General features: G+C 37.0%; 1 protein-coding gene across 5 annotated transcripts in view; it reads right to left on the bottom strand.

Moving 5' to 3' along the window:
* The window catches only part of pde10a (phosphodiesterase 10A), a 98,321-nt gene that overhangs the window by 45,163 nt on the left and 34,225 nt on the right, over positions 1-18,933 (bottom strand). For 3 of the 5 annotated variants that reach the window (XM_022685203.2, XM_022685204.2, XM_022685205.2), the window contains exon 1: positions 18,205-18,477. The exons of the other annotated variants lie outside the window; for them this stretch is intronic. In XM_022685203.2, the coding sequence (XP_022540924.1) occupies positions 18,205-18,268 (64 nt within the window). In that variant the 5' untranslated portion in view covers positions 18,269-18,477. Of the gene's footprint in view, positions 1-18,204; positions 18,478-18,933 lie in introns of those variants that run through there. 5 annotated transcript variants of the gene reach the window in all.

The following is an 18,933-nucleotide window of genomic DNA, read 5'->3' as shown; positions in this document are numbered from 1 at the left end:
CTCACAGATGGTGATAGCCTGAGGCATCTGAATCCTTGGAGAAGTTGGCCATTCAGAGCCTAGATATGCACTTCATCCTGAAGCTTTTGTGCAAAACTCTTTATCTCCCTTTCACTACTGTAACGATACTGATATGATATGTATTTTCCAAAATTCACTCATCATCAGCTGATAAAAGCTGTTTTTAATAACATCAGTCATAAGTCTCAAAAGTATCTCTATTCATTACACAGTATAGATACTAGTGCTGGGCGATGCTGGAAAAATCATATATCACAATATGGAATTTTTTATATCACGATAAAAATATATATCTTGATTTACCACATTTTAGTATGTTTTCAGTTATTCTTCGAAAAATATGCTTTTTTTTTTTTTTCAAAATTTATTTCAAAGTGACATTAAACCAAACTTCCACAAATGAGAATTACTATCTTTTAGTGCAGCAATATATATGTATCAAATGAAAAAAGATGAGGTAGATGCAGAAGCTAATTTTTTATTTTTTTTACTATACAGGTATTTAAATTTAGTTATCGAAATAAATTAAATTAACATTTTTGAAAGTGTCCGTCAAATAACGTAAAGCAGCATCATTTCGCAATACCACATTATGAAGCTTTGTTTGCAAAGATTACTTTATTATTATATTATAATAATATTATATTGTATTATATTATACTATATTATTATGTTTATGCAAAGTGACCACGGCAATATATATTTGCATGAATAATTGATGAAATTACTGTAGAAACGATAGGGATGATAGTTTCTACGATACTATTCTATATCCCCACAATATTTATCATCATATCGCACAGCACTAATAGATACTAGTGTTTAAAAATAAATACTTCTGTAGAAGTTTAAGTATTAACTTAAGCTTTCAAGCTTTTTTTTTTCTTTTTAATTAAACGTATAAAAGTACTACTTAAAGTATAAAAGTAAAAGTAATGTAACAAGGAAAAAATAAAGCAATTAAGGAAATGGTATATGTTTATACTTCTGTACATCCAATCACAATCAGAATCACTCCATTTGGATGTGAGGAGTAGAAAAATCAGATAATTGTGTGAAAATGTAAAATTACTCCAGTATAGAAGTATAGATAGCTAACATTTCTACTTAACTAAGGTAACAGATTATTTGTATTTTGCGTTTGTTCTCAGGCAGTTTAAGTTCTATCATCTACCTGTTAATGCTGCACTGATTTATTAGACAGGGCTGGGTTTCCTGAAAGAGTCTCAGCACAGAGATGATTCTTAATTGGTCTTGACTCACACCCCCAGCCCACCAGCAAAAGCTTTCTGTGGCTAACCACAGCGGCTACTTGGGGATAATATGGAAGTGAGGCTAAAAGCTAACAGCAGCCAGCGGGTGGAGCATCACTCCCACCCAGTGCAGGACCGACCGCAGGACGTGCTGCTGTGGGAGAAACACACGCAGGATGGGGCAGCAGGTGAAACAGAGGAATGTCTGTGCCAGGCTAAAAGCTAACCCTAGCAGAGCATGCTATAATCTATTCAGCTACATAAACAACAGCACTCCATGCCAAGAAAACAAAACAAAAAAAATATTAATCAGCATTCCCTTTTAAAGACCTGTACAAATACCAGTATAATTTCTCTGGAACACATGAACACTTAAAACCATTTAACCATGGAAAGACTTGCTTATTACCCGAAATCTCTCTCTTTCTATCCACTGTGGGTGGTAATGCTTCATTGAAATATTTCCAGTAAACAAAACACTACATATTAAGAACTGAAATCCATTCATTCATTTCAATAACTCCTATAGTTTTCCCTGGAATAAACTGACTAGTGTCTGGTCTCACTCACTCAAGATAACATCTCACAACTTATACAGGTGTGGGCGCTGCAAATCAAGCGTTACCTCACCTCTTGAGGAACCACTTGATCAATGATCAATTTACACACTGATATGTATGTTTGTGTGTGTGTGTAATATATATATATATATATATATATATATATATATATATATATATATATATATATATATATATATATATATATATGTTAGGGGTGGGTGATATGGCCCTAAAATAATATCACGATATTTCAAAAAATACACTATATACTGCAAGAGAAAAAAAATAATAATAATAATAAATAATAAATTATTACATACAAGGTAATACTGCAGATTTGTAACAGAAGTCAATGATCCAGAATGTCATGAAGCTAATAACAATGCACTCCAAATATCTCCATATATTTAGGATTAAATATGTATGCTAGTGTGGCAAACAGAAAATTTAGAGAATTCTGTAAAAATCAGAGGTTATTAACGGCTTATTAACGGTGATGAAAGCCTGTCTTGAAGTGACAGCCCCTCCAGTGACAAATCCCAAATAGAGGAGGCCTCATTTCCTTCCTGACTGGTGCGGTTGTCCTTATTCTACAATGCTGCTCCTTTTTTACGTTTTTAGATCAGTTCAGCAGAGTCTCAGATCCCCCCGGACGCTCGGGTTGCGTCACCGAGATTTTTTTTTAGTTCCGCTTTGAGGAAAAGAGCAGTGGTTCTCGGGAGGGAGGACTCGGACGTCAGCGCTTCGCTGTGGCGAACAGCCTTCCGTGACAATGTCATAACACAGCGCTTCAGGACGTGAGCTCGGCCAGCGGCGCGCTCAGCTGCTAACCAGAACAGGTTGTGGAACATCAGTCAAACCGCAGAGGTGCAGCACAGTAATATTTACTTAACATGATTTACAAAACGCAGGGCCAGATTTACTGAAGCGCGGATTTATATTGCAGTTCTAAACAAACGCCAGCTCTCGTAAAGACGGGTTCACCTGCGGATCAGCGGTGCCACATCCCTCTAAACCGCTCTGGAATAGAACTTTCCTGCAGGCCTCCACAAACTCCAACTCCACTGGAGAAGCTACAGAACGAGCAGGAAGAAATGCCTTTATCACTAAAGAATCCTGACCTTTACTTACAACACGACGCCGTGTGTGCTGAACAGTAAACATTAAAATAATAAACGTGTCAATCGAGCGAAGACGGAGACAGAGACTGAAAGAGCCGTGCTACCATTCACCGACTCGATGCCGTTTATAACCTCCTCCCTCTTCTCAGAACACAGGAGAAGACGAAACAATCGGAAGGATAAACTCCAGCGCCGACAGCAAACATACTCCTCCCCTGTGTGTCTGAATAATTCATACCGAGCCGTAAATATGGTGTACTCTCTCAATTAGATCTGGATATGCTGACAAGGAGTGCAATAACACAACTCCCTTCCTCACAGCCTTCATATTTCTCCCTTTTACAGAGGAGGAGAACTTCAGGGGGAGAACTTCAGGGGGGAGAACTTCAGGGGGGAGAACTACTTCAGGGGGGAGAACTACTTCAGGGGGGAGAACTACTTCAGGGGGGAGGTGAACTTCAGGAGGTGAACTTCAGGAGGTGAACTTCAGGAGGTGAACTTCAGGAGGTGAACTACTTCAGGAGGAGAACTACTTCAGGAGGAGAACTACTTCTGGAGGAGAACTACTTAAGGAGGAGAACTTCAGGAGGAGAACTACTTAAGGAGGTGAACTTCAGGGGGAGAACTACTTCAGGAGGTGAACTACTTCAGGAGGTGAACTACTTCAGGAGGAGAACTACTTCAGGAGGAGAACTTCAGGGGGAGAACTACTTCAGGAGGAGAACTACTTCTGGAGGAGAACTACTTAAGGAGCTGAACTTCAGGGGGAGAACTACTTCAGGAGGAGAACTTCAGGAGGAGAACTTCAGGAGGAGAACTACTTAAGGAGGTGAACTTCAGGGGGAGAACTACTTCAGGAGGTGAACTACTTCAGGAGGAGAACTTCAGGGGGAGAACTACTTCAGGAGGAGAACTACTTCAGGAGGTGAACTACTTCAGGAGGAGAACTTCAGGGGGAGAACTACTTCAGGAGGAGAACTACTTAAGGAGGTGAACTTCAGGGGGAGAACTACTTTAGGAGGTGTACTTCAGGAGGTGAACTTCAGGAGGTGAACTTCAGGAGGTGAACTTCAGGAGGTGAACTTCAGGAGGTGAACTACTTCAGGAGGAGAACTACTTAAGGAGGTGAACTTCAGGGGGAGAACTACTTCAGGGGGAGAACTACTTCAGGGGGAGAACTTCAGGAGGTGAACTTCAGGAGGTGAACTTCAGGAGGTGAACTTCAGGAGGTGAACTTCAGGAGGTGAACTTCTTTAGAAGGTGAAAGGTGAGGGGGGGGACTTCAGGGGGAGAACGTTGAGTGGTTTGTGTGGGGTCAGCCTCACATTGCTGATGTCTGGGGTGAGGGTTTACTTTAAAGCTTTACAGTAATAAATAAAACCAGACAAGAGAGAGAGCAAAAGAGAGAGAGAGAGGGAGAGAGAGAGAGAGAGAGAGAAAGAGAGGCTTTTTCTGAACGGTTCTCTTCCTGGCTTGGTGTCAGGGGCAGTCTGCCAGAGTAGTACTTTTCACTTGCCTGATATGAGCGTGAGTTAGTCGGGGGGGGGTTGTGAGCTGAGCTGAGCTGAGCTGAGCGGAGCGGAGCGGAGCGGATGGGGGTGGTGGTGAGCGACTGTGTGCGTCAGCAGGTCCGCCTGGGACTCCCTTTGCCAGGAGGTGGAAGAGCATGTGTTTCTTATCTTATCTACAGGAGGCCGTGGAGATGCGGGGACGCTGCCCTGCGAACCGAACGGAAGAACCAGGAGGAGAAGGGTGGAGAAGAAGTTACCCCAAACCCGGAGCACCGAGAATGGGAAACGTCACCCAGGGAAGGTGGTTAACAGCTCCAGGACGATAAGCTAATGATGCGTGTGAGAAGCGGCGTCAGGACGTGCACAGAAACACTGTTCATCAACACTGGTGCTTTCATATTTTTATATCATCACATCCTCACCTCAAATCCAGAGAAGGCTAACTTTCTGACGCCACACGGCTCTTCAGTGAACAAAAAGCCTTGTGAGCTGAAGATACAATCTTTTTGCACTCTCTGCCCTCACAAACAAACACACACACACACTTCAACACACTCCAACACATATTGTATGTGAACAAATGTGCAAAAAATAAATAAATGCGCAAACACCCCACTCACAAGGAAACACACAAACACCCAGCGATTTCCATGGAAAGGTAATTTGCATTATTTCCACTCTCGTGGTTGCGCTCATTAAGAGGAAAGGGTACGGGCTATAAAAGGCCAGCTTATATGGCGATAAGGCAGGACTGCTCCTCTCTCCAGAGTCCTCGCCACCAAGGCCACAATCAGAGACCACTAAAGGAAGGCCTTGCCCTTTATAAAGCTACAGCAAACTTATTCAGAACGATAAGTCCTCACACTTTATCTGCCTCTAATCTCCAGCCACGACGTGACGCACTGCACGGCTCCCTCAGGCTGCTGTTTAACGTCTCCATCACAAGCTTTAGCTTAGCCCCCTTCATCATGATCAACAACCTTATTCACATTCACATATCAGGTGTAAAAAACATCAATGTGAGTGGGGTGGAGAAACGACAGGATTTTAGCTCTTGCTAATAAATACTCATACATGCAAACATATCGCCTCTAATTGAGAAACAGCACTGAGAGACCAGGAGGCAGCGAGACGGAACAACAAGAATAAAGACATTTTTACATTAATAACAGTCTTTGCATTGTCATATGTTACTTTACTTTACAACATGTGTAATAATGCCCTGCTAAGTGCAGTTCAGCCTATACTGACCTAGTCTTAGAGTCTCCAAATGTAAAACGCCAAATCCACCGGAGATCCTATTTAAACCTATTTACACACAGAGGTGGGTAATTCAGATTTAGAAAGTTAAAATCCACACCAGGTGGATGAATTACTGGGCAAAGCATATATAACACTGATGCACATAATACACCCCCTCCCCCTCCCTAAATTAACTGCTGACCAATACATTCCTGTTGTGCAATAAGCTGTCCACAAAAAATATTATACGTTTTTAAATATTATACATTTTAACAAAAAAAAAAAACATCTTTTTCATAGCAAAACACAGATCTGCTGGATGTTTATAGAAAGTCTTGATTCAGGTAAATGGAACCAGGTCCAAATCATACAGTTATAATATTGTGAGTGTTTATAAATTATGAACTAATCGGTCAAATATGAGATATTAAACACAATAAAGTATTGGTCATTCAGATAATCTAGATTTCAAAACAAAAATCAATCAGTCTAGACTGTAACATTATACACACACAGAGACAAAAATAAAATAATAATAAATAAATAGATATCTTCATTATCAATTGACAGCATATCTTGTCCAAATTATCTGGATGTAAACCATAAAAACACAAAAACCTGACAGAATTATTTTACTGTAAACAGTCTTTTCCTGACTTAGTTGTATTGGATGTTTATTTCCACATTAAAAAAGCCAAGGTTCCTCCACCACACAGACACTTTATCTATAGTTATATAATATACCATATTGGTTCGGACCTAAATCTCATACCACTAGTAGGGGTGGGCGATATGGCTCTAAAATAATATAACGATATTTCATGGTATTTTCACGATAACGATACTTTTGGCGATATGACAAAACACTGAATTAGAAAAATGTTTTAGAATTTTATTGTTGCATGCAATAAGATATGGCTAACTGAGATATTTAAAAAAATAATTTTAGAAGATGTATATATTTATAGATATAATCTGTATCTAGTATATATATATATATATATATATATATATATATATATAATGGTGAATGAGAACAGTGTGAATTTTTCTTCTGCTAAAAACAGGAAAAAAGCAGTACTCTGATGTGATCATTAGGTAATTAGGGGTGGGTGATATGGCACGATATTTCAGGGTATAATATCGTTTACGATTTTTACATTTTTGGCGATATTATCACGTTCGAGACGATATGGCACACCCCTAACCACTAGAACCTATTTTTTAATCTAAATCTGTTAAAAATTCTCACTGTAGAATTAAAGAAACATACATATTAAATAAGGATTTCTTTATTATAAGAAAACCTGAGTAGAAATGTTTTACATATACCTTACTTAGCTGAGGAATAAGTATGAACTAAGAAGACAATAGGGATTTTTATTAGATTTTTTATTTTAACAGTATTGTTCACATATTTTTTTAGCACAAAAACTTATACTAATACTAATAGTCTCTGATGTCACAACAGGAAACAATCTTAGTCATCATTATACAGTAAACATATAAATCAAACAATATATCCCTACCATAATGTTTCAGAATAATATTAAAGGGTTCTGATAAGAAATATGTGAACAGGGTCCTAACCCCAAACAGCATCTGCTCTTTTATGGGTTTTTCTGTCTCTCCGCATGTCTCTGTTAAGGAGATGGGAGCTGAGCGTTTGAAGTGATAGCAGCAGCTCTCCCTCAGGACAGTCAAGATGCCGATGCTCACTCAGAGACATCTGGAGAATGCGAAGGTCCAACAGACCAATGGGACTACTGGGAACCAGCTGATGAGAAGAGCAGAGCCTTTAACTGTCCTTAGAGAGCTTTAGTGGAGGAGGAACTGTCAGGATCATCTAAGAGCCTGATGACGAGAGATAAGTCCAAACAGATAGTGGCACCAAAAAAAAAGCTTGATTATAGTAGTGGGTATGATCCTGCTAACTCTAAAACAGGATCTTAAACAGGATAGCACAAATGGCCCATAATCTAGACCAGTAAGAACTTTAACTAGTGGTGAAAACATGGTTTAAAAAATTATATCCCGATATTTAAAGATAATTCATGATACACAACGTGCGTCACAACAACTTCCATACGGACAAAAAAAAATTAACTACTACAGCGAGGGCTGTTTCAAGGCAAAATGGGTGAATAACTATAGTTGCTGCTGGTATTCATTCACACAAAGCAAAGAACAATCCAGACTGTTCTCATACAGAGTTCTTCCCCAACGGTGGAACAAACTACCCTCTACTACCAGATCAAGAGCAACAGGAGTGTCCCTCACTATCTTTAATAAACTCCTGAAGACAGAGCTCTTCAAAGAGCAGTTACTCTCCTAACACCTCTAACTAACTACCTTCTACTACCAGATCAGGAGAATCTCTAACTATCTTTAATAAACTCCTGAAGACTGAGCTCTTCAAAGAGCACCTACTCTCCTAACACCTCTAACTAACTACCTTCTACTACCAGATCAGGAGCGTCTCTCACTATCTTTAATAAACTCCTGAAGACAGAGCTCTTCAAAGAGCACTAACTCTCCTAACACCTCTAACTAACTACCTTCTACTACCAGATCAGGAGAATCTCTCACTATCTTTAATAAACTCCTGAAGACTGAGCTCTTCAAAGAGCACTAACTCTCCTAACACCTCTAACAATGTAACTATTCCTAAAAGTGTCTCCCAAATGTAATGTAATGTAATTTAATGTAATAACCCTTTAGGCTTCATGATTGCCGCATATTCTGCCGACTGCAGGAATGACGAACCTGGCTGTCAGGCTACTGTCAGTAAAAAGTATGAGGCGCCCCCTTGAGGGGGATTCTGATAACAGTGTCGTTGTGCTTTTCCGCATTGACTATCATAGAATTTAAAGGGATGATCACACAGTTTGTCATTGCATTTAATTCATAACCAGTTGTTGTCTGGAGGTCACAGGTCAACTCAGGCCCTAGGCAATTAATTGGTTTGCTTGTCTTGTTTTAACAGGCCTCACTACAGCTCTTAATACATTGATTTCTATCTAAATCCTGTCCAATCAGTAATTAGAACATCAGAAGAGCTGATGATGGCACACTCAGAAAACTAGTTTGTCACATAAATTAATATAATGAAAAAAATAATACCACAACGTTAAGCTCTTAATGTTAACTCTGTCCTGATCAGAGGTAGTCAGAACTTTTTCATAATTTATTATACATCAGTAATGACTGGTGCCAGTATTAATATGAGTTACAATATTAGTATTTTATTTATCTCTACCAAATAAAGAATCATAATTTAACATTTCCTTGTAATCTGTCAATTAAAAGGTTTACAGTGCAGTAGTTGCATATCATCGCACTTTCAATCTCAATCTTAGCTGATTTTCATTTTGTGGCATTTTTTTTATCATAAATGCATTAAATTAAATTATCAAAAATCGAGAGCCACTGTAGATTGAAGACTGTAGTAAAAATGTAAATGGGGTCTAAGTCTGACCTGAAAAGACTGACTGCATTGCATTTATGTGATGTATAATAAATCATATATATTTTCTCTGACTGATACTTTGTCTATAGCTTCTGGTAATTAAGTTTGTGAAACATGCTTCAGCATTCAGGGGTGGGATGCTCTGGATTTCAGGCATAATGCTGAATGTACATCATGTGAAGCGTCTTTATTGACTTTTCTGCAGAGAGAGAGAGACAGAGAGAGAGAGAGAGGTATTTTGGAGAGGGAATTCACTTCAATGATTAAATGACATCCAGCTGGGGCAGGAAGTGTCTTAGATGAGTGTTTCCTGCATGACAATACAGCCTCTTCATTGGGTTAAGCACTCCATAGATGTCCAATTGGGCTTGGGAATGCCTGTCAGATCAGATTAGTGTTGACCTAGAGTAGCCTCAAACAATGACCTCAACAATAAAAACAGACCCGCACACACTCCTAAAAATGATCAGAAATGCTAAATCAGCTCTTTCTGTAATGTGTGCTTCTCTATGTATTCTACTGAAGCATGTCTGCTGATGGAAATCAGTCTCAGTTTCTGAACAATATTAAAAAGTGGCAAATTATCATTATCATTGTTTTTCATTTATGATAAATTCATTTTTATGACGAATTGGTCAAATCAAAATGATTAAAAATCACAGCTACAAAATAAAAATATTAAATTTGAGTGAAAATCAGTGTATGTAGATACAAGATTGGAGATACAAGGTTAATGTAAAAACACTGATTACCCCACACACTGTGATTGGTCCTTACGGCTGCATTCACATTACAAAGCTTAATAAACTTAATAAAATCAGATTCGAAACATATTTGTTTTGTAGTCCTAGTCGTCATGAGTGTGAACAGCCATATTGGATTTTGTCTGTGCAAATTACATCACCTGTCAGCACTGGCTATAGTAACATGCAAAAATGTATTAATGTGAACAGTCTTAATTTCTGAATAATAATAAACAGCAACCACTTTTTTACACTTTGTACATAAATTTTAATGAAAATGATAAAAATCTAAAGATTATATTATTTTTTTCATACTGACTATGTCGACCTTATTTTTGTGCGTTGTCCTACACACTGTGGTCTTCAGCTGAGAGGACACATGTTTGAAAAGTCCGAAACTAACCAAATACACAAGCCTAATATTAACTGCTGTAAAAAACAGTTTACAGTAAAGTTTACACTACTGATTTAACACTTCAATTATGTTTTTTTTTTTGTTTTTTTAGAACCCATCTGATATCAGTGGTAATCAATAGAAAAGGCTGCAGAAGGTAAACATCAGTCTCTGCTACAGCAGCAGCGTCAGTCTGTGGTTTTAATTTGGCTCTGATGATCTCCAGCGTACGGAACAGGACACAGCTGAAGGCATTTCAGCACAATTCTTTTAACCCGACAGGACTGGAAAATGTCCTTTTTTGTTTTATGTAATTTATATGATCACACTTTGTTGTTGTTTTTAAATGGATTTTTCTTCCATAGTTCATGATCCTGAAAGCCAGACTCTCTGTAAATATCATAACATGCAGCTAATCTATGTGATGTAAATGATTTAAGTGATTTAAGAGGAAATCAACTGTAAGTCAGTTTTACGTCTGATTGGTTAGCTAACACTAGATTACCTTCTAGGGCAAGTAATATAGATATGTGACTAGTAGTGATGTCTCCGATCCAAATCACGTAATTTTCAAGGGCTAGGAATCAGGTGGAAAAGACCTGAATCATTGATTTATAAATGAAAAATGCCCATGTTGCGCTCAAACTGCCAGCGACAAATCTCTCATGTGATAATTTGACAGTGTGTTTTGTTTGTGCTGTATATGATTGATTTATGACAGGTTAGCACAGTGGCTAATCCAGGAAGTTACCTATAGAGCCATTCGCTATTTTCATCCACCACGCTTCATTTTCCTCCAAACTGTCGACACACAATCACTGTACTGAAGTTTTATGTGTCTATCTCTCTCTCTCTCTCTGTCTTTCTCTCTCTAAGCTGGAATATAAAACAGACAATATATGGAGCTACACTAGCATGCATTTTCTAAGCATTTAAGCTCTGTTAAACTCAGGAACTCTGCATATAACAGTATTCTACTTTAAAAAGCATACATCTTCACTATATTATAATATAGACATTATAATACAATAAAAGGTCTAGTCTAAATCTTGTCTGCCAGACCTAATAAACCACACTACATTATTACTACTGTCTCTCTCACAGTAATACAGAACAACCAGCATTTTAAAAACAGAATCATAATCTTTATGATTAATCATAGAATTGTTGCTGTGTGAATTTTTTTTTCTTAGTTCTTGTTTATTTAGAAAAAGATGCATATCAAATCAAATCGAATCAAATTAAAAGTTATTTGTATAGCACTTTATACAACTGATGTCACAAAGGAGCTTTACAGGACAGAGAATCAGACAAAACACTGAACTTATAATACAGAACCCCCAGTGAGCGCATATTTAAATGAAAAACACTATTACTATTTAGTACTTGTTTATTTTATGATAAAATAGCAATTTCTCATACTGTTGTTTCAGCAATAATCAGCAGGGTAAAAATATTGCAATGCACACAACATTATGGGCGACATACCAGAGTTCAAAAGAGGACAAATTGTTGGTGCACGTCTTGCTGGAGCATCTGTGACCAAGACAGCAAGTCTTTGTGATGCATCAAGAGCCACGGTATCCAGGGTAATGTCAGCATACCACCAAGAAGGACCAACCACATCCAACAGGATTAACTGTGGACGCTGTAAGAGGAAGCTGTCGGAAAGCAATGTTCGGGTGCTTTTTTTTTTTCGGATCAGCAGATTCTCTCATACTGTAATGTATGCAACATTACAAAAACAACAGTTCAAATACTTATGGACCAGACTGTTAACACTCATAAATGCATGAAGTAAACAAAGGGGGAGACGGAGTCTCAGATCTCTTGTGCTTCTCATATGACCGACTGTAGGCTGGCAGTAGTTTAAAATGCTGACTGATGCTGAATTGGTTGGTTTCCATTTTCAGAGCTTTCTTAAACAAGAACTGAAACCCTGCTGAGCTGCAGTTGCATCATCCACGAGCGAACCCAACCCCAGTAAATACAATAAACAGATGAGAACTGTACAATAAGTTTAGTTCTTATTTAGTTCTTATATATAAAACATTATAGCTGTATGTAGCTACTAGTTTGTATAAAATTTAAACCATATAAACATGTCTTTTCTATTTTTAGACGAAAAATCTGTATAAGTGACAAAGTAACACTGAGTTTCTGGCATTGAGCACCATGAGAGAGAATAAAAAATAATAATAATAAATGTTCTCATTTCTTATCTGTGATCTTCCTCACTCAAATAACCCATTTGTATAAATATGGACAAAACCACGACTGCAGCTGATGAGATCATAGAATAAAGAAACCCATAGACTACCCACACACAGCACACAGGGAAATGCAGCAGAGTCCTGGAGGAACACAAGGAACCCTCTTTTCCAATGCAAATCATGTTGTTATTTGGGATGTACTGTATATAATGTATGGCAAGGTAACTGACATGATGGGTGTCATTCAGTTCTGCAAACAACCACTAAATAATCAAGCAGTGCTATCTAACAGTACGTTACATATAAGCATGTGCCATATGCAATAATATCCAAAAAAAAAAAAAAACTTTTTTAAATATCGTAAACGATATTATATCTTGAAATATCGTGCCATATCACTGACCCCTAATTATCACTTCAGGGTACAGGGTAAAAAAAAAAACATTATTTATCTACTAGAGACAGATTATATTTGTCCAGTATCATTTATTTTAATTTAATACTCGATATATGGAGATATATGGAGTGCATTATTAGTATGATCACATTTTGGATCATTTTCTTCTGTTACAAATCAGATAAAACTTTTGTCTTTTTTAATATCGCAGTTATCTCAGAATGTGCTATATCATATTGCATGCAATAATTAAATATAATTTTCATTTCATTTTCATGTTTTTTTTATTATTTAATATTTTGTCATATCGCGACGAGTATCGATATCACACAAAAAACACCATGAAATATTGTGATATTATTTTAGGGCCATATCGTATCGGTACTGCACTGTCCTGTCTATTTAACTGCCTTATGTCTGCTATATTTCTTATATTTATTGTATTAATTTCAGTGCTTTAGCTCTATGTTTGTTGGCTATATTGTACTGTTTATTCCATGTTGCACTGTGTTGGTTCTGGAGGAGCACTGTGCATGTACTCAGATGAAATGACAATAAATGTCTCTTCACTTGAAATATGCTGTAATACCACAGCATTTAAAGTATTTCACAAAATGATCATGTAAAATAAAAAGCAATATCCCTGAACACTTAAACCTCTTCAAATACATTTTCCTGTATTCAGGCTACAGGTGTAGGTGATACACAACCCTTCTTCTCTGAGGTAAAATAATTTATTTACATTCTGAAATATCTGAAGGTTTGAAATCTCCTACAGGACACTTGGAGAAGCTGCCCGTTTTCTCTCTACTCCACTTAATAATTCCAGATCAGTAATAGGAATCAACCCAAATTCTGCAGGTTTCAAAATAGACATAAAAACTAGACATGGACTTACTAAACATAATAAAACTAAAGGTTTGAAGGACATGAACTGTTTGATTTGTATTCAGGAAAATATTGTTTTTAAAATTAAGTTTAGGAAAGAGACAATTCTATAATTTTATTCATTAACTTTTTTGACATTCACTTAAATATTTTTTTCTATTAGAATTATAGTTATGCATCTCAGCAATGTTTCTTATCAAACATGAAAGCTTTTTATGTAATGCTTGAATACAAATCCACAAGATTTAGTGGTGTAATTTCAGGCAGACAACTGATAAAAATCCTGGCCTGTAAAGAGGTTAAAGCTTTTTACATGTTATATTGCAAAAATTCTGTATCAAACGACAACTATCTCTGCCACGACTGATTATTAACTTTCGCACCTGTTTAGATTTACAGGGACAGTGAACATTCAACAACCAGTCTGTAAATGTGCTAGTTTATCCCCCACTCAAAAAAAAAATGCATACCAACTCCGCAAAGACTCCTAAAAGTCTATGAAGCATAAATGACGAATGACTAAGCATGCTCTCTCCATGATAAATGAAATAACACAATACAGAAAAAAGTACTGTAAACCTAAAAAGAACCTGCACATTCAGACAAACAGCCAATTCCTCCACAAAGACAATAAGGTATAAGTGTATGACCCAAAATACAATAAGCTATATTTCGTTTTTATAGACGTCAGTTTCTGAGAGCAGAAATGTGAAAAACTCTGTGTGAAGCTGCTGTCAGATAAGATTATACTGAGTTATAAAAGATGCTGACCAACAGCTCTAAACAGTGGAAGTTAAGTTAGAGTTAAGACCAGTCATCTACAACTCATTATTATCATTAAGGTCTTGCATATTGGAATCTAAATATATTTAGATATATTTTGTCAGGGATTTGCTTCGGAAATTTTAGCATAAAAAAGTTTTTTATTGTAAAGAATAAAAAAGAATTGCGTAAAAATCCTATAATCTAAATTAAAGCATTGCTGTGTTAGGAACTTTATTTTAAGTTTATATGTTGATGCTTTTCAGCAAATCAAGTGGACAGATTTTTTTGAGTTTTGAGGTGGATGAGGCAGTGGATAATAAATAATTAAATATCAAGAACCTGGATTTTTTTATATAAATAGGAAATTAAAGAGTGTTACAATGTAAAATACAGTCTGGGATGACCTGGAATGTATTTTGTTTAGCATTCTCCTATGAAATCACACTTTTAATTTAGGTTTGAGAGCAGGCATCAACCCTATTTTTTATACTGCGCTACATGTTTATTAAAGATACAAAATAAAACAAAAGAACTACAATCTAAAAGAGATTCACCCTTTTAATCTGAATGCTGTCGTGGCTGTATAAACTATAGAACCTTGCCTTTTTTTAAGCTTATGTCTGTTTATTCTAACATTACATGATGATGAAATACTGCACTATATATATATATATATATATATACAGTAACCAAGTATTATTAAGCATTGCGATTGATTGGTTAATATGTGCAGTGTTTATAAAATATGTCTGTGCTGCAGCTTTGCAATAATTTTTTTTTCTTTGAAAAGCAAGAAACAGCATATGTTACAAAATATGTTTATTTAAGCTACTTTGTTTATGAAAGGGTGAAAAAGTGTGACTAAATTAATAAAAACCTACGTTTAATATTAGGAACACAGACTACAGCCAATTTTTTCATTTGTTTCATTTGGTTTGGTTTCGTTGCAGATTAAAAATATATATATTTTTGGTGCCTTCTTAACTGTAACATTAACTTTCCTCGTCTCGTGTCAGATCAGTGGTCCTTCAAGATCGTTTTGAAGAAACAAAATCTTTTATCTACATTGGAAGACAATGTTTCTGGGGTAGTTAATCTTCCTAAATCATAAATAAGCAGATCCAGGTAAGATAGTGCGGCTGCGCTTTGTTTATGGAGGAGTGCTCTAAGCAAAAATGGTAATCTCATTTCATCTTCAGCGGTTAGGTAGTGGCATATACAACATTTTACTAAAAAAAAAAAAAAAAAACACAACTGTAGTTCTGCAGAGGCAGCAATTATTAGTGAGACTATCACGCACACACTCACAGCATTCAGAGAACCGGTCTGCATCCCTATGTGTCGGTCAGAAGATAGACAGCCAACTAGCAGTACCCCCATACCTGTATCTTCTACCTGAACCCTCTAAGTACACCCTCTACTGCACTGTGTGTGATTGGGCTGGGGTAAATAATCCAACAGCTACTGCAATTTACAATCCACTGAACTACAGCAAAGAGTAAAGAACTGCTGCACCTTCTTCAGGACCAGGGTCAATGCATTAGCTTCGAATGGCGCTAAAACACATTAGAAACGTACGTAAGAAATGCATTAAAGCATTATAAACTGTTGCAATTTATAAATGCATGTGTCAGTTCATTATTATTTACATCAATAGCTAATTAATCAATTAACTAGTGTCAATTAACAATGCTTAACAATGTTTATAACTATTGCTGGTACTGTTACATTATTGCAAGTATCTAATTTTATTTTCACGTGCATTAGCTACACAATCTGAGTTTACAATCATTATTTCTTTACCCAAAATTAGTGTTACCCAAAAAATGTGTAGCTAAGTGTTCAAAGCAAATTAATAATTAAAATTAACTATTTTGAATCACTGAATTAGCTAAGCTACCCAAGTCAGGCCAAACAGTTTTATTGTCAGTACTGTATATGAACAGGACATGAAGCGGATTGAAATTATGTTACTCTCCTTTCCAAAGTTACAGCAAGTACAGCAAGATAAGAATATAAATAGGAAAGAATGAGAGACAATAAATGTACAACACAACAAGGTCACAGATATAGACATACGTGAGACAAGAGCGCAATAGTGATTGGTGGGGATTAAAGAGGGAATGACAGCACCAGGATAAACCGAACCTGTATAACAGTAGTGCAAATATAGAGGTATAATAAAAGCTTAAGTCTGGTAAAATGATCGAGTGCATACAGTTCTTAAATGTCACACTTTTATGGGGAATTAAAGTGGGTATATTATAATCAGTAGTGCAGATATGGGGTGTGTGAGTGCATCAGTTCTTGAAAAGTTCCAGTACTGTGTTGGTAAGAGGGGGGGATCAGGATGCTGAGCTACCTGAGCTACCTTATCCTTATTTTGACCCTGATACAGTGATTTATGCTATACCAATACTCTATAATCAAAATATACCAGCTAAAGAGAGATTTATTTAGATAACTTCCTATATAAACATAGTTTACCTACTTACTTAATTAGTTAGTTTGTTACTTAGTTAAATAGTTAGTTAGGTTTCACACTTAACTAATTCAGTAGCACACTTTGACAAGATAACTACTGCTGATGATACTCTTCAACTCTTCAAAAGTTACCGTTTTCATATATATATATATATATATATATATATATATATATATATATATATATATATATATAGATATATATGTGTGTTTATTTGCAGCCGCTAATAAACACAGTTAAGAGATGAGCTGTGTGTAAACAGGCAAAGTTGTTGCAGTAGCTCTATTAAATAAACGCAGTATTCTGTGTTCAGTATTCTGTCTCCTCGCCGGGTGTTCTGTCGAGTTCTGCTACTTATCGAAATGTGCTTCTTACAGCCTCTGCGCATGCGCTAACAGACACTCTTCAACGTTACTGTCTTTTAAGACATACTGCGAAGATTTTCTTTACTTTAAAAAGGGTTAAATAATTAACACTTTGTTTTTTTTTTCATTATTACACAAGAATTGTTACAACTCAGTATTAGTATTAGTATTCAGTATTCAATATTTACAGCACTGAAAATTATATAAAGTCAATAAAAATGGCTTAGTTGGCGTTAGTTATTAATGTCGCAAGTACTGCTACTTTAGTGTAAATAGCTCATTTTATTTTTTTCCTGCATTAGCTACACAAATAGCTACAAAAAAGTGTAAAATAAAATAAATTAAAATAACTTTTTTTTTATCAGTGTTTTAGCTAAAGTACCTAAGCTACCTTATATTACCCTGATGATATTGTGCCTATAGCTAACTAAAGCGAACAGCTTTTCCACTGTGTTGTGCTTCATTTTTAATCTATCAAAATATTCAAGCTACATGTTTTTTTTTCATATAAACATAGTAACCCTAGTTACTTAGTTAGTGCTGATGATAATATTTAGCTCTGAGTTCCAAAACAACACGAGCCAAAAGTTATACACACACAGACTCACACTCACATATACACATACATATACACTTTAAAAACCTACAAACAGTGCTCTAGTAGCTTATAAAAAAAAAAAAACCTGAGTGCTGTGTGTTTACGAGCGGATATCTGCTGCTGCTGTTGCTGCTGGAGGGAAGAATTGAAGTCAGTCTCAGTGAAAGTGAACCTACTAGAGCCGAGGAAACAGTCCGTGATCCTTCTGAAACAGCTTGTTGAAGGCGGACCATCTTCCATGTCGCCCCACAGAGCAGAGAGGAGAGGAAGAGGAGAGACCGGGGAGAGGAAGAGGAGAGGAGGGCAGTCCGGGGGTTAAGGCAGAAATCCGAGCGGAGAAACACGCCGAGGAGCTCCTGCTGTAGTCCCGGAGAGGAGCCGATTAAACCCAGCCGGGCTCTCCCTCTCACTCACTCACTCTCTCTTTCTCTCTCCCTCTCTCTCTCTCACACACACACACACACACTCACTCTCTCTCTCTCTCTCTCTGCCTGTCTTTCTTCTTTCTCTTCCTCTCTCTCTCTCCCCTCTCCTCGCTGTGCTACCCCGATAACATTAGACAACTAACTGTATTTGGGTAGCTGAAGGTTAGTAAGCTGGTTAGCCTAGCCGCGTGCTACAGCGATGCCTGCTGCCGCTCACGCCGAGGCTGCGTGCTCCTCCCCCGGCTGCGGTTCCGCAGAGCTGCCGCTAATGGAGCCGTGCCCTCTCGAGCCACGCTGCTGCTGTATGCAGTTAGTAGGAGAAAGAGAGAGAGAGAGAGAGAGAGAGTGTGTGTGTGTGTGTGTGTGTGTGTGTGTATGTATTAGGGCTGGGCAATATTATATCGTATGCAATATATGGTGACATAGAAATATCATGATATTAAAAATCCATATCGTGATAGGAGGGCTGTTCTGTCTTAA

Source organism: Astyanax mexicanus, chromosome 7, assembly GCF_023375975.1.
Source record: "Astyanax mexicanus isolate ESR-SI-001 chromosome 7, AstMex3_surface, whole genome shotgun sequence".
Classification (NCBI taxonomy): Eukaryota; Metazoa; Chordata; class Actinopteri; order Characiformes; family Acestrorhamphidae; genus Astyanax; species Astyanax mexicanus.
The sequence above is the reverse complement of the archived record's forward strand: the minus strand, read 5'-3'. Positions and strand labels throughout refer to the sequence as shown.